Source organism: Bubalus bubalis, chromosome 16 (assembly GCF_019923935.1).
Source record: "Bubalus bubalis isolate 160015118507 breed Murrah chromosome 16, NDDB_SH_1, whole genome shotgun sequence".
Classification (NCBI taxonomy): domain Eukaryota; kingdom Metazoa; phylum Chordata; class Mammalia; order Artiodactyla; family Bovidae; genus Bubalus; species Bubalus bubalis.
Window position 1 is genome coordinate 19064145 of NC_059172.1, and position 14698 is coordinate 19078842.

General features: G+C 46.7%; 1 protein-coding gene across 9 annotated transcripts in view; it reads left to right on the forward strand.

The window, feature by feature from the left end:
- The window catches only part of SLC1A2 (solute carrier family 1 member 2), a 168091-nt gene that overhangs the window by 102482 nt on the left and 50911 nt on the right, over nt 1-14698 (forward strand). For all 9 annotated transcript variants that reach the window (XM_025266221.3, XM_006062355.4, XM_044929258.2 and 6 more), the window contains exons 2-5: nt 201-340; nt 2628-2780; nt 5296-5546; nt 10401-10569. In XM_025266221.3, coding sequence (XP_025122006.1) covers nt 201-340; nt 2628-2780; nt 5296-5546; nt 10401-10569 — 713 coding nt within the window. The remainder of the gene's footprint in view (nt 1-200; nt 341-2627; nt 2781-5295; nt 5547-10400; nt 10570-14698) is intronic.

The following is a 14698-nucleotide window of genomic DNA, read 5'->3' on the forward strand; positions in this document are numbered from 1 at the left end:
GTGTGTCCTTGTGTCCTGCTTATGGGTGAACTATCATCCATGGCACCCTGAGTTTCTTTGACTTTTTACTTCCCTGCCAGTGATTCCAGAATCCCAGCTGTGCCCTGGGAGGCTGTTTCGCCTTCTACATCCTGAGCCCCTCAAACTGCAGAGAGGCAGTGCCCAGCAGACTCTAACCACTGCCTTCATTTCTGTTTCAGTGCCAACAACATGCCCAAGCAGGTGGAAGTACGGATGCACGACAGCCACCTGAGTGCGGAGGAGCCAAAGCCACGGCATCTGGGGCTGCGCTTGTGCGACAAGCTGGGGAAGAATCTCCTGCTCACCCTGACTGTGTTCGGTAGGAGACAGGTGGCCCCACCCACTCCTCTGCCCCGGGTCTCTCCTGGCTCTGTGTGGAAGCTGGTTCTGGCAGCAGGCACTCTAACCCAGAAAGCAAGCCACACGTGCTGCCTAACCCCACCTTTGCCCTGGAACAGCCGCCTCAGTGAGATTCTTTTCCCTTTTACCTGCCCCAGCCATGTTTTCCTCCTTGGGGTTCTAGTGGATCTCAGATTCCAGTAAGCACGACCAGTTTCTGTGGGTAAATGAGCATGCAGATTCCCGGGTCCTGCTCACAGACTGTGCTGTGGGCCATTTGCATGAGACCTTGGAATCTGCATCTTAAACCTTCTGTGCATGTGTGCATACGTGTGTGTGTGTGTGTGCGCGTGCGCTCAGTCGCTTCACTCATGTCCAGCCCTTTGTGACAATAGGGACAGTAGCCCGCCAGGCTCCTCTGTCCATGGGATTCTCCAGGCAAGAATACTGGAGTGGGTTGCCATGCCCTCCTCCAGGGGATCTTCCTCACCCAGGGATCCAGCCCACATCTCCTATACCTTGGGCATGGCAGGCGGATTCTTTACCACTAAGCCACCGGGGAAGCCCCTTAAACCTTCTAGGTGATTCCAAAGCAGATGATCAGTATACCACATTTAGAGAAGTACCTGCATCTTGATAAAGGCAACAGTTGCCAAAACCTCACCAACAGGACTCCAAGGATTCACATTTTCCATGCACCTCGTTAACTTAGATTCAGTTAGCACAGTAGCTAACAAGGTCAGTGTGGAAGAGGCTTGTCCTGAAGCTTTGACCTGCTCCAGCTCCACCTCAGAAGCCTTGCTCCTCTGCTTCAGGTCTCACCCAGGCGCTGGTTGTACTTTTGTGTGACCATTGACATAGACTTGGCCTTGGGTTTTCAACCAGGATTTATTGAAAATGGGGGAAATTGAGTCGTACTGAAACCACATCATTTCATGCCCTATCCTTTGAGCCAGTCATCTTGGATGTCAGTGGACTACAGTCGGGAGTGGACATTTGCCCCAGCTCTGTTCACTTAATAGAAGAAAACCGCAGACATGGTAGGGTTTTCCAAGGGTTACCCTCCACAGAAGGGATGAAATTTCATTCATCCTAAGTTTTAAAAAAGTGTGCTCTTCACTTGTGGAAGGAAAAAATATCAGATTTCCAGCTGTGTTACGTATTCTCTTTGCATCTCTGGGGTTAATCCCATAGCCATATACCTAGGACGCCCCTGCCTCCCTCCCTGACTCTAGTCATGCTTATGACCCCATTTGTGGTTTCCACAAGGGTGGCTTATGTTAGCCACCAGTTTGGAGCGATCCAAGGTTTTGTTGTGGAATCCTTGAGTATGCAAAGCAAAAGGCTCCTGGTAGCTTTTCTGCTCAAATTGTTTCCTCCCAAATCTTATATTTTTAGACACCCTCCTTGATCTCCCTTAAGATCAACACATTTCAAGATTATGTATCAGGACATAGAAGTCAAAGACAAAGCTCTTTGAGGATGAGCCATGGGCAAATGACTGGAAGTAGACAAAAGAAAACTAACGCCAGTTTGGTCACGTTAATGTTCCTTTTGTCTGATATTCAGTTAAAAAGATAAGAAATATATTAGACACCATGGCATGTACCCAGCCTAGGCTGGGAAGAGAAGCATATCTGACATTGTGGGTTATTTCCACTGACAATCTCTGACTCTGCAAGTGGATGATATCCTAAAGAAATTGGGATCAAGTTGCCAGGTTATATTTCCCACAGAGCCTTCAGAAGGCTCTTCTTGACTCTTCCAGTGTGGCCTTTTCGAAGAGTTGGAGATAGAAAACATTTTCTCACAAGTCAACAAAATTAACTTCACTTTTCTAATGGTATTTTTGTTATGTGTTAGTCATCATCTGATAATAGAGAGGTACGAGAAAAGTTAATGTTACTGAACTATATCCCTGCTGCTGCTGCTGCTAAGTCGCTTCAGTTGTGTCCGACTCTGTGTGACCCCATGGACTGCAGCCTACCAGGCTTCTCCGTCCATGGGATTCTCCAGGCAAGAACACTGGAGTGGGTTGCCATTTCCTTCTCCAATGCATGAAAGTGGAAAGTGAAAGTGAAGTCGCTCAGTCGTGTCCAACTCTTAGCGACCCCGTGGACTGCAGCCTACCAGGCTCCTCCATCCATGGGATTTTCCAGGCAACAGTACTGGAGTGGGGTGCCATTGCCTTCTCCCAACTGTATCCCTAGAGCTATTCATTTGATGAGGGCAAAAAATAGATTCATATTTTTTCTCCTTCCTTATAGGTGTCATCCTGGGGGCAGTATGTGGAGGACTTCTTCGCTTGGCATCTCCTATCCACCCAGATGTGGTTATGTTAATAGCCTTCCCAGGGGATATACTCATGAGGATGCTGAAAATGCTCATTCTCCCTCTCATCATCTCCAGTTTAATCACAGGTAAGACCACTTCTCTGGCACTGGGTCAAAGTGGGTCATACTGTTCTAGCTTTTGGACTGACCATAAAATCTCAATTTGGTTGAATCAATGAATCTGATCATCTTCTGTGTCATTTATCTTCAGAGTCTTGATTTTCCTAACTCTAAAACTGAAATAAGCAACCCTAAGAAAAAGAGTTTGGTTGGTCCATCTGTCTGTGTAGCAACAAAAGATAAAAAGGAAATAACCACATGTTAAAAGTGATCATCTCTAGAGATTTTAATTTTTAATGTACACTTTTCTCATTTTCTAAATTGTATTTGTTCAGAAACTAACAAATAAAGATAACACATAGAAAAAGAAGTTTTTTTCTTTAATATTTAATTGAGTGTAGAGGGAAGTGGTTATTAAAGATGAATGAAATACTAGATATGAAACTCTTGGAGTGTTTCAGAAGAAAGATACCCTTAATGTGTAGTTCATGTCTACTTGTTTTTTGGCTCAAAGAGTTGTTTCATTTGAAAGGATTTTATTTTTTCCCCTCCCTGGGCTTATACAGGTAGTTTCCTCCTTACCAAATATTACTCAAATGTTGTTGAAATTGTTGAATTTTAGAGACTAAGCTCTGGGTTAGGGATGAAGAGCTGGGCTTTGGTTTGTATCTGGGGGACCAATAGGCTGGGTGATCTTGAGAAATCTGTTCTAGACCGTCCACCTTATGAATGTAATGAAGCTCTGGTAACTCCAAGAGATTCAGCTGTTACAGCCTCATAGCTGGTTGGCCAATGAATCCAGTGAGGGAAAGAGCTGGCACTCAGTGTCAGGAAGGTCTTAGCATTCAGCCTCAGACTGCATGAAGCTGTATTTTACTTTAAAAGCTCCTTTTGAAACCAGAGAAATTTGTTTTCCATGCCTGTTTAATAGATTGTACATTAGCCAACCCAGTAAGGAAGTTTCATTTCCATTAGCTAGAGTTAGACTTCAGATTGACTCTAAGGACAAATAGGTCATATATGGGTCAGCTTCATTCAGAAAAGTTAATGTCAATAATAATTTCCTCCTCCATAGCAAAAAAGACTGATCCCCAGTAAACGTTGCATGTCTCAGTCTAGTAAAAGCAGGAACTGAAACCAGGAAGTAGAACAACTGAAGAAACTACTGGAAAAAAACCCAGTGAAGGCTGGAGTTTTTGTGACTTGCTTGGAGTTTCTGCTAACCATCACAGAAGCTTCTGAGATATCGATGGAGCTTCCACCCATGCTGGGTGTTCTGTGCATGTGTTCTCACATCCCTACACAAGGTCAGAAAACGTGGTCTCCATCAGGTTTCATCTGCGAGGAGTGATAGGGCTGTGCTAGAACCACTTCCATTTTCCCAGACTTTGGATTTTGTGACCCGTAATGTATTCATCAGGGGCTTCCCTGATGGCTCAGAGGTTAAAGCGTCTGCCTGCAATTCTGAGACATGGGTTCGATCCCTGGGATGGGAAGATCCCCTGGAGAAGGAAATGGCAACCCACTCCAGTATTCTTGCCTGGAGAATCCCATGGACAGAGGAGCCTGGTGGGCTACAGTCCACGGGGTCGCAAAGAGTCGGACACGACTGAGCGACTTCACTCACTCACTCGTTCAATGTATTCAAAAGAGATTTTGAATACATAGGGCTACCAACCTTTTGTTTCCCTAAGTGAGGACCTTCAAACAAACAAACAAAAAAACCCTAGTATGTACCAGCATCACCACTTCATAAGGAAAGGATTTCTTAATACTTAAGAAATGGGAAGGACATAATCTCAGAATCAAAAATTGAATAGGGCCTTCAACTTTCACTATCACAGGCTGAAAAAAAATGTTGTCACCAACCCGTTTATAAACCCTGGACCAGATGTTCTCCAACTCTTCCCAGTTCCCAGTGTGCATCTGATCAGTTGCTCAGTCGTGTCTGACTCTTATGACCCCCATGGACTGCAGCCCACCAGGCTCCTCTGTCCATGGGATTTTCCAGGCAAGAGTACTGGAGTGGGTTGCCGTTTCCTCCAAGGGGTCTTCCTGACACAGGGATAGAATTGTGTCTCTTGCCTCTCCTGCATTGGCAGGCAGATTCTTTACCACTAGCACCACCCTCTAGAATCTCAAAAATATCCTTGGAAAATTGAATCGTAAACTGTGGCGTTGACCAAATGTTCAGTTGAAGGAGGTTTAATTAATCATTAATACATTTGAGTAATACAAAGCTGGGGATTGGTTATAGGTATGCATGCCAAGTAGCTTCAGTCGTTTCCAACTGTTTGTGACCCCATGGACTGTAGGCCATCAGGCTCCTCTGTCCATGGGGATTCTCCAGGCAAGAATACTGGAGTGGGTTGCCATTTTCTCCTCCAGGGAATCTTCCCAACCTTGGGATCAAACCCAGGTCCCCTGCATTGCAGGTGGAGTCTTTACCACTGAGCACCTGGGGAAGCTATAGGTATGCAGACAGGGGCAAGTAACAGGAAGATAACGGAACTAATCCTTCTGGATTTCTTTTTCTATCCAGGGTTGTCAGGCCTGGATGCTAAAGCCAGCGGCCGCTTAGGCACGAGAGCTATGGTGTACTACATGTCCACAACCATCATTGCTGCGGTGTTGGGGGTCATCCTTGTCCTGGCCATCCACCCAGGGAACCCCAAACTCAAGAAGCAACTGGGGCCTGGGAAGAAGAACGATGAAGTGTCCAGTTTAGATGCCTTTTTGGACCTTATTCGGAATCTTTTCCCTGAAAACCTTGTCCAAGCCTGTTTTCAGCAGGTAACCCAGAGTTCTGATAGTCTTGCTTCTCCAAACTCCTAAGTTATGAAGGTGATAACTTTGAGACTATTTCAGCAAACCAGCTGTGGGCAATAATTTATTTCATATTTATGTCTCTGCCTAAGTGTGGGGGATCCTCTGGGGCAGAATTTTCAGATAGGAGTTGCTTAGTCTTTTTTTTTTTTAACTTCCATTTCTTTTGCAGTACTTTTAATAGCATTTAGCTCTGGAATCTCTCTTCTTTTTCCTGTTTGTCTCTTTTTCTTCTTTTTGGTTCTTGTCTCTGTATCATCCACAGGCACATTTTTATCACCCTTGCCCACAACCCTCTAGAGTACCCAGTGGTTCTCGATCTTAGCAATGTAGCAAAACCACGTGTGGTCCATTTCAAAATGCTTATTTATGTTCTACAGAATCAGAATCTCCAGAATGGGCCCAGTAATTGGGTAGTCATCAAATTAATACTTGAGGGTATTTGTCAAAGTAATACATGAGGATTGTAGAAATTTAAAAAATTTTTTGAATGCACATAAAGTAAAAATTCAAGTCCCCATGTCCCTTCCCTAGGCTACTCATGTTCCCTCCTATAAATATATATATATATATATGTCACATATATGTTGTGTATGTGTGTATAAAATAAAAAAATATCAATCTGGGAATATTGCATCATACATACGGTGTTACATTCTACTTTCTTGTTTAACAGTGTTTTAGTGTCGTCTCTTTTTCTGTTGCTGTGTAGTATTCCTAAAGGATAAATTCTAGAAGCAAAACATGCCCTGCCAAAGAGTTGATATTTTGAATTTGCTGATGTTATAAAAAATGGTCCTACAAAATTTGTAGCAATATATACTCCTACCAACTGCATACACACATATCTGTTTTTTTAACACACAATTTTTAAAAAATGTTGATTCTGCTGGGTATGTTACTGGCCAGAGTTCTTAGACTCTAGAAATTGATAAGAGGTCAGACGAGAAATTTAGGCAAGGCTTTATTTGACCTCAGGCTGCAGCTGGAGGGAGTGAGGACAAGTAACGGCTTCTCTTGCTCTGTCTCTGAATGTGTGTGTGGGGGGGCGGGGGGTTGGGGGAGTGCAGGGCTGCAGGACAAGCTGGTCCCTTAAATTGGGTGAGGGTAGGGTAGTCCAGGGGTTAGGCCAGTAGGGTGCCTTGGGTGGTCTGCCCACTCCCTTGGTGGTGCTGTGTGCAGGGGTCGTGCCTGGTACCCTGCTTTTGTTCCAGAAACCTCAGAAGTGGCAGTTGGGTTTTGGGTCTTTTTGGGTTATGTTGTTCATAATTTGCCTCAATTGTGCATGCATGCGGTTGTCTTTAGTCCCTGAGAGCTTCTTTTTACTGTTGCTTGAGGAGACCTTTGCCCTGGTGCAAGCATGGCAGCAAAGGGTCCTGGGTCCCGGGTCCCAAATCCCAGCCTCTCTCAAGTAAATCCCCTGAGTCAGCTGCCCAGATCCCCCTCAACAGACAGCCAGCCTGTTGTCTAGACCCAAAGTTAGTTTAGGTTAGAATATACCTCAGTTCCCACTAGCCCTGGTTGGAAGTAAACTAGAACCAAGGAACCTCCTTCAGCCATTTCCAGTAACTCACAGAAGAATAAATTTAGGAAACAGGTTACAGAGGAGAGAAGTCTGTGTTCCCAGCTGCCCTCAAGGTGCCATTGCCACCCACTGCTGTGCCACTGCACTCTGGATAAATCTGGAATAAGGTCTCTGCCTTCCAAGGCCACTTTGGATGGCTCACTTGCAAGGCTCACTTGCACTTGTATCAAGGAGCTATATTAAAGGAAACGTCCCGGGCAGGAGAAGTGGAGTGGGGAGGGACCAGAAACCGACTAGGGGACTTCCCTGATGGTGTGGTGGACTGGAGTCCGCCTGCCAGTGCAGGGGACATGGGTGTGGTCCCTGGTCCGGGAAGATTCCATGTGCCACGGCGTGGCTGAGCCCATGCGCCGTGACTGCTGAGTCCGCATGCTGCAGCTACTGAAGCCTGAGTAACGTAGAGCCTGTGCTTCGCGAGAAGAGAAGCCACTGCCACGAGAAGCCCTCACGCCCCAAAGAAGAGGAGCCCCAACTCACCACAACTAGAGAAAGCAGTGAAGACCCAGTGCAGCCATAAATAAATACATTTAAGACAATAAAAACATTCTTTGTCCTGCAAGCAGTCACAGATTAAAAAAAAAAGAATGAAACAGGCTAGGGAAGGGGTGCTTCTGGGTACCCTCTCTGTAATGCCCCTGCCCCTCAGCCAGCCTGTTTAGAAAGACGAGCTTGCTGGCTTTGGGGCGATGGACACAACCAGGTGCCAAGTCTATTCTTAACGTTTTGGAAAGAGCTCCCTGGAGCTGGAGCAGCTGGAGGCTGAGCCAGTAGGAGACCTGGGGTGGGAGCAGTATTGGAGGGAGGGGAGAGGGACAGATTTGGGCTTCCCTCCGATACTGGATCATGACCACCCTCCATGCAGGAAGGAGCCTCTTTTCATCTGAGTGACTGGGGCAGGACGGAGAAGCAGGCAGGCCCCCGGAGCTGTGGATGTGAGCTAGAGGGGAGTTCTGTGGTGTCAGCCATGCTCACGCTTCCTGAGCTCTCCGGTCGATGGGCAATCTCAGCATGTTGCTGCCCAGAGCAAAGGGCACTGGGGGGTGGGGGGCAGCACCAGGATAGAGGATCGGGCCATTCCCTGCCCCGCCCGGCCCTGGGTCCACCCCTCCGCTGGTAAAATTCACATGAGGAGTGAGCTCTTCGTCCTCCAGTGAAGCCCAAGGACATGGTCCCTTTGGGTTAGGACTACCAGGAAAAAAAAAAATCATGTGGAATATTTTACCTCAGGCCGAGGGAGGGTGCAGATTTCGTAGGCCAGTCTCCAGGCAGCCCAGAGGAAAGGGAGCTTAACCCACGGGCAATCCCAGTGGCTTAGGAGGGTCTTGAAGAGGGTTGGAAGACAGAGAATGCTTAGACGGTGACATGGCATTGCCAGAAAGAAAGGCAGAGAACCCCATCTCAGTGGTAGCATCCTTAGCACCTGGCCTCCAGCTCAAGCCACTCACCTGTGCTCTTTGGGAGCTGTATTTTGGAGTTAATAGAACTCACTTTGAATCCTGGTTTAGTAACTACTAGCTCTCTGTCCTAGGGTTACTCAGCCCTGTGAGTCTTGAGGGGCTCCTGTTGACATAAGAGGTAGACAGATGTCGCATGAACATGGTATACCTGGCCACCTGATCCTGGAGGCCAACATTCATTCAGGCCATTGGCCATGGTGGCGCTAGTGGTAAAGAATCCGCCTGCCAATGCAGGAGACTCAAGAGACATGGGTTCGATCCCTGGATCAGGAAGATCCCCTGGAGAAGGGAATGGCAACCCACTCCAGTAATCTTGCCTGGAGAGTCCTGGGGACAGAGGAGCCTGGCAGGCTACGGTCCATGAGGCCACAAAGAGTCGGACAAGACTGACATGACTGAGCACACACATGGCCATTACTCCTTTGAGCTTTAGCTTTTTTAGCCTTCTCAGAATAGGCCTGTATTTGGCTATGGTCCCCACTTTGTCTCCAGGCACATGACTCTGTTGTCCATGGAGGCGTCCCTTCAGATTCCCCCCTGCACTCCCCCTTTGGGCCATCATTGCCCAGGCCAAGGGGGCTGTGAGCTGCCTGCTCACATTCAGCCGGCCTGCTCCTCTCCCAGCACAAGTGCATGGGAAATTTATATATAAATTTGTCAGGTTGGAACACAGAGCACTGTCTCGCCCCAGGGCATGTAGGCTGTACTTCCCTCTCCCAGTTAGGAGAGCCGATCTGTTCAGCTTTGCTTACCCTTGGGCTCAGCTGCTGGAGGATTGTGTCCATATAGTTTAGCAGGCAGCACAGGTGGTGAAAGAACTCGGGGGTGGTCAGTGCATCTGAGCTGAAGTCCCAATAACTGTATGACGTCTGACGAGTCACTTGACTTCTCCATGCCTCTTCCGCATCTATTCACGCTTCAGCCATCTGTCGCCTACTACGTGCCGGCACTGACATTCTAGGATTCTGCACGCCTTCTATTTTCATGCCCAGGGAGGTAGTGATTCTCTGGGCTCAGACGTTGAATTTTCACAGCATGCAGAGTGCCTGGCACCTTTGAAAATAGGATGGCTGCCCCAGATGTCGAGGAACAGCTTGAGAGCTTCTTAGGGGACTGTTGGCCTAGAGTTGCTTGGGGAACATGGAGCAAGTCTTGGTATCATTGCCCGGAAGGAGAGGCTGTCTTCCCACCTCACACCTCCCTGCTGTGGTGGCTGCTGGTGGCTGGCACATCTGGCAGCCAGATGGAAATCTCCAGCAGAGCCAGGCTCTGGGAGGAGCCCACATGAAAGTGGGCCTGTGAAGACTCCATGTGACGGAAACCAGGCATAGAGAAGCAAATCGTGTGGGTCATGGGGTCCTAACCCCACCAAGACCCTCCTATTCCTGGCCAGATCCAAGACCCATCACAGGGGCCAGCAGGTCATCCAACTGGGTTTCATATTTGGTATTGTCTCCCTGGGCATGAAAGAAGTAGACAGGCGTCCCTCCGCTCAAAGCTTGTGTCCCATTACTGACCATACTGCTCATAGTAATTACAAGAGAATGTTATAAATCCTGTCCCTACCATGGGATGAGGACAGCCATTTCTCACCTGTATTTGTGCCTTAAAGCATCACTCTGTCAAACACAGACATATAAAATATTCCCCAATTTTATAATCTCGTTTATGACATTTCTTATTTTTGACATGTTAGGAATTTAAAAACACATAATTGGCTAGGATTTTGGTGATTTTAACAGCGTCTCATCTTTATGTTCTTTTCCCCCATCCCATTAGATCCAAACAGTGACGAAGAAAGTCCTGGTGGCCCCCCCATCAGACGAGGATGGCAATGCCACCAACGCTGTCCTCTCACTGTTAAATGAGACTGTGACCGAGGTTCCGGAGGAGACCCAGGTGGTCATCAAGAAGGGCCTGGAGTTCAAGGACGGCATGAACGTCTTAGGTGAGTACCCTTGTCTTCATCTCCTTGCGGGAGACACCTCTGCCGGGGCCCCACGGCTGGCCTTCCCGGTTTCCTTCTCAGAAAGCCAGTCGCCCTGCTGTCCTGTAGGTGGAGCAAGAGGCTTTCTCTGGGGATCGATTTGAGGGTAACTGGGACTGAGAGCTGAGATGAAGGGCAAGGGAGAAGGCAGGAGCAATACCACTTGGGGGTGTGGGGACTGGAGTCTGAGAAGGAGAGGGACTGACACTCACGGGGCACTTCCCCCGACTTTCTGCCTGGTGTTGGCCAGTCACTTTCTCTGACTCTCCATTTCATGAGGTTACACATCCGAGTCTTTCATTTCTTTCTCTTCTAGCCACCCTTGTGTGAATCCCAGGACTGTGTAGGCATAGGAGCTGTCCCGCCCCAGTCCTCACAGTCTTTTAGAAGGCAGTGCTTTTAGAAGTGGAGAGTGTTGCATTGGTGCTAAAAGGAACTTCTTAAAAGGAGAAGCTTTTGTTTTCAAAGCTGGGATTCCAGGGAGCCCTTTCCCCAAGTGTGGAACCTTCTGAGCATGCCATCACAGGGGTTCTTGGACTCTGCAGTTAGACTGGTTTGGATCCTGTTTGGATCCCGTATGGGCCATTCACTGATTATCTAGTTGTGGACAGATTCCTCTATGTCTCAAGATTCATCTGTAAAGTGGGCATGGAGTTGGCATTTCTCTTGTAGATCATTGCGAGGGTTCAGTGAGATTGTGCATGTGGGCCCAGCGGTACGTGCCGTGTGCTTTCTCATGTGAGCTGCTCTCGTCATTAAAGGTGAGCTGCTCAGTAGGAAAAACCCACAGAGGATACTCCCTGCTCAGTTGACTCCCCACCCACCCCCGGGTCCATTCTCCCCACCATAACCCAGTCCGCTGCTAGAATGGTGTCGCCAAGCCAAGACAGAGGGGCATTTGGTCATAAGGTACGAGAAATGGGAAATCTATGTGGAAGAAATATGCTGATCCATGCAGAGAGAGCTTTCTAAGGATTTGAATGAGAGCTCTTTAGAGAAGATTGAGCTCACTTTGTCATCTAGGAGATCAAATGCCCTTGTCTCTTTGGTAGGGGTGTCAGATAATATACAGGGTGCCCATTTCATGTGAATTTCAGATAAACAACAGATAGTGTTAAAGGGTTATGTCCCAAATATTGCACCGGATATACTTGTATTTAAAAAATGCATTCTTTATCTGAAATTCAGATTTCATCTGGGAGTCCTTTTTTTCCCCCTCAATTTGGTGACCGTACTCCTTACTCAGCCAGAATGGTTGACTCAGCAAGATTGCCCCACCACTAAAAAGTGTCTTTTTCTTTGACCTGGCAGGAAGTGAGAGTGAGGGAAGAGATAAGCAGACCAGGTTGCCAGGCAACAGAAGATCAATAAATATTGTTGACAATCAGTGGGAGGCGAGAGGAGGAAAGAGAAAGTGGGAGGGTTCCTCTGAGGAGAAGGATTTGCAAACACCCTCCGCATCCAACCTTGAGTGGCTCTTCTTTGCCACTGTCTGGATATCTGGGGCCCTTTCAGGCATTCCCAACTCCCCTTGACCCCCCACGACCCACGGTCAATGTGGCCCCACCGTTTTGTACTGTGGCCATGAGTAATGGGGTCAGGGCTCTGGAGTGAATCATTCAGAAGACTTTTTGTGGTCATTTCCAAGGTCTTGGTGGATTCTGGGAAGTCACATGACCTTTGGCTGTATTGGGGAGTTTCAACACCATTCAGGACTCGCTCAACCCCGTGACCAAGTCTAAGAGGGCTTTGTTCAAATGCAACACTGGCTGTTCCAGTGAGTGAGTTCAGTGAGGCAGTGTTTACAGAGGGAAATGACAGGCTGGCCATGGGCTTCTAAGTGCAGATTGAGGCCCTGAACAGCTAAGGGAAGTTAGACTGTTGAGAAACTTCCCATTTATAAATCATGGCTGAAATAAGGTTCTTTCCATGGTCTTCCAAGGCAGAGATGGTGGCTTTTTTTTTTTTTTTTTGGTTTTTGTTTGTTTTTTGGCTTTGGAAAGTCCCGAGGATCAAGCATTGCAATAGTGAAGATAAAAACTCCGGTTCCAGCCTCCCACTTCTTTAAAGACTCATTTCTCTACTCCCCAAACCTCCAGACTACTCTGGGCTTCACTTCAATTCAATCCCAACCACTTAAGTCAACTCCTGTGAGAGATTACTCCTTTCAACATCTCTTTCTCTTATACTCATGGAGATGGACAGTTTCTGCTGACCCTGCCAGGGATGCTATTTTATTCTAGTTCTTTGGAACCTTGAGACCTTGGGTATTTTCTCTTAAAATTTCCAGATGGAATTAAGCATGTGGCACTAGCTATTCTCAGCCATGATATTCACAGACTATCACTCACCATACACCTAGAAAACTCCTCTCTGTGGGTTTGAGATGAGCCTAAATTTGATTTCCTCTGTTACTGCAGAACTAGGTCACTCTAATTCTAGGTCACACTAATTCTCATTAAGCCTTTGTGTTTATAGCCAAAACTGACTTGTAAGTCACTAGTTAATCTTTCTGGCTAAGAGTTGAAAAGGGGGAAATATTAAATATCATGGATTAAGAATTTCAGTGCAAGTGCTAGATTCTTTTTTCTGAAGAAGAGAAGGTCCAGCAAAGGATAGTTGAACAATCTGGGTTGATACGTACTTGGTATGAGAAATGAATGGTTTTGGTAACTAAGGAAAAGGTAAATTCAGAAGTTTGGACAGAAAGAATTTTCCTCTAAGAGAATCAAATCATAATGCTATAATTTACCTTGATATGGCTCAAGACTGTGGGCATAAATGGACACTATAGGAAACTGGATATAATAGGGAGGGGCTAGAAATAAAGTCTGCCAAAGTGGGACAGAGTAGGTGTAGGGAAGAGGAAGGGAAGAGAGGGAAGAGTGGATGGCCCATACTGCAGGGCAGAAAATAAGTCATATGGGCAAGCAAGGGCCTGTTGCCAAGGGAACAATGACATTTGTTTATAGTCCATGCAAGTCATTAGCATTGGAACACGAAGATTGGCAATCACAGATTGGTAGTTGAGGGGCACATGATGACTGGTTATCAGAAATCCAGAGACACCCCACCCCCCACAGGCAGTATGGGGACATCTGTTAGCCATGGAGTGCACCCCAGACACTGGGAGAGTCTGGGTGAGGCTCCAGAGTGAGATGCTGAGGAAGAGGGGTGGAGGGAGTGATGGCGGAGAGAATTTTCTGGGGAGAGAAAAGCTGGGTCTTGCCTTGGAGGAACTAACATATCAGGCAGGTTTCCAGGACAGATACTCAGAGAATGAGGCAAAGGCAACACGGAAATAAGATCCAAGGTTGGCGGTTGGTCTTGGTCCAGGACTTAGTGCAATTTGACGCTGACATCAAGAGGTGGGGACAGGGTTCCCCAGACCCTCCTGGCCTGGGATTAGATTGACCCTGGGAGCTGGGGTGGGGCTGCACTTAGATGGAAGTCAAGTGACATCAAGTAAAAGGAGAAGAGGGCCAAGGGGCTAGGAAATAACAAAGAGTATATTCTAGTTTTATGATTCTGGAAAAAAAAAAAAAAAAGCACACACAATAAAAAAGAAAGTGTTCTAACCGTTTGGACCATGGAAAAAATGATGATGAATTAATAAATAACAGGTTAAAGCCAAACAAACTGGGTCATCTGGGGTTTCCCAGCTGTTTTGGATTTCTCATTGCTTTCCCTTTGATTTTTCAAGATTTCTTCCTCCTTCTCAAATAAGCAATAGAAAAATAATTTCATGTTTAGGATTTTCCTAGAGTAAAACATATACCAACCATGCATTAATTTGGGATAACACCAAACTAATATAGACATAACCCTGGCAAAGACTGAATTGGCTAATTGGTCTCTACTCTTCTAATATTGGCTCCAAGGTCTGCATGATAATCCCCAAGTCCCAACAAGCCTTTCTTCGTTAATCTATGTACTAATGGAATCTGCTTACACATGACTTCATAAGTGAGGGGGGAGGGAAGAGAGAAGAGAGTACTTTTTAGTTTGGAATGAAAATGAATTCATTTTCTCCAAGGAACTAACCTGCTTATAGTTCAACTTGCTCATGTGGAAAATATTCAGGAAAGCC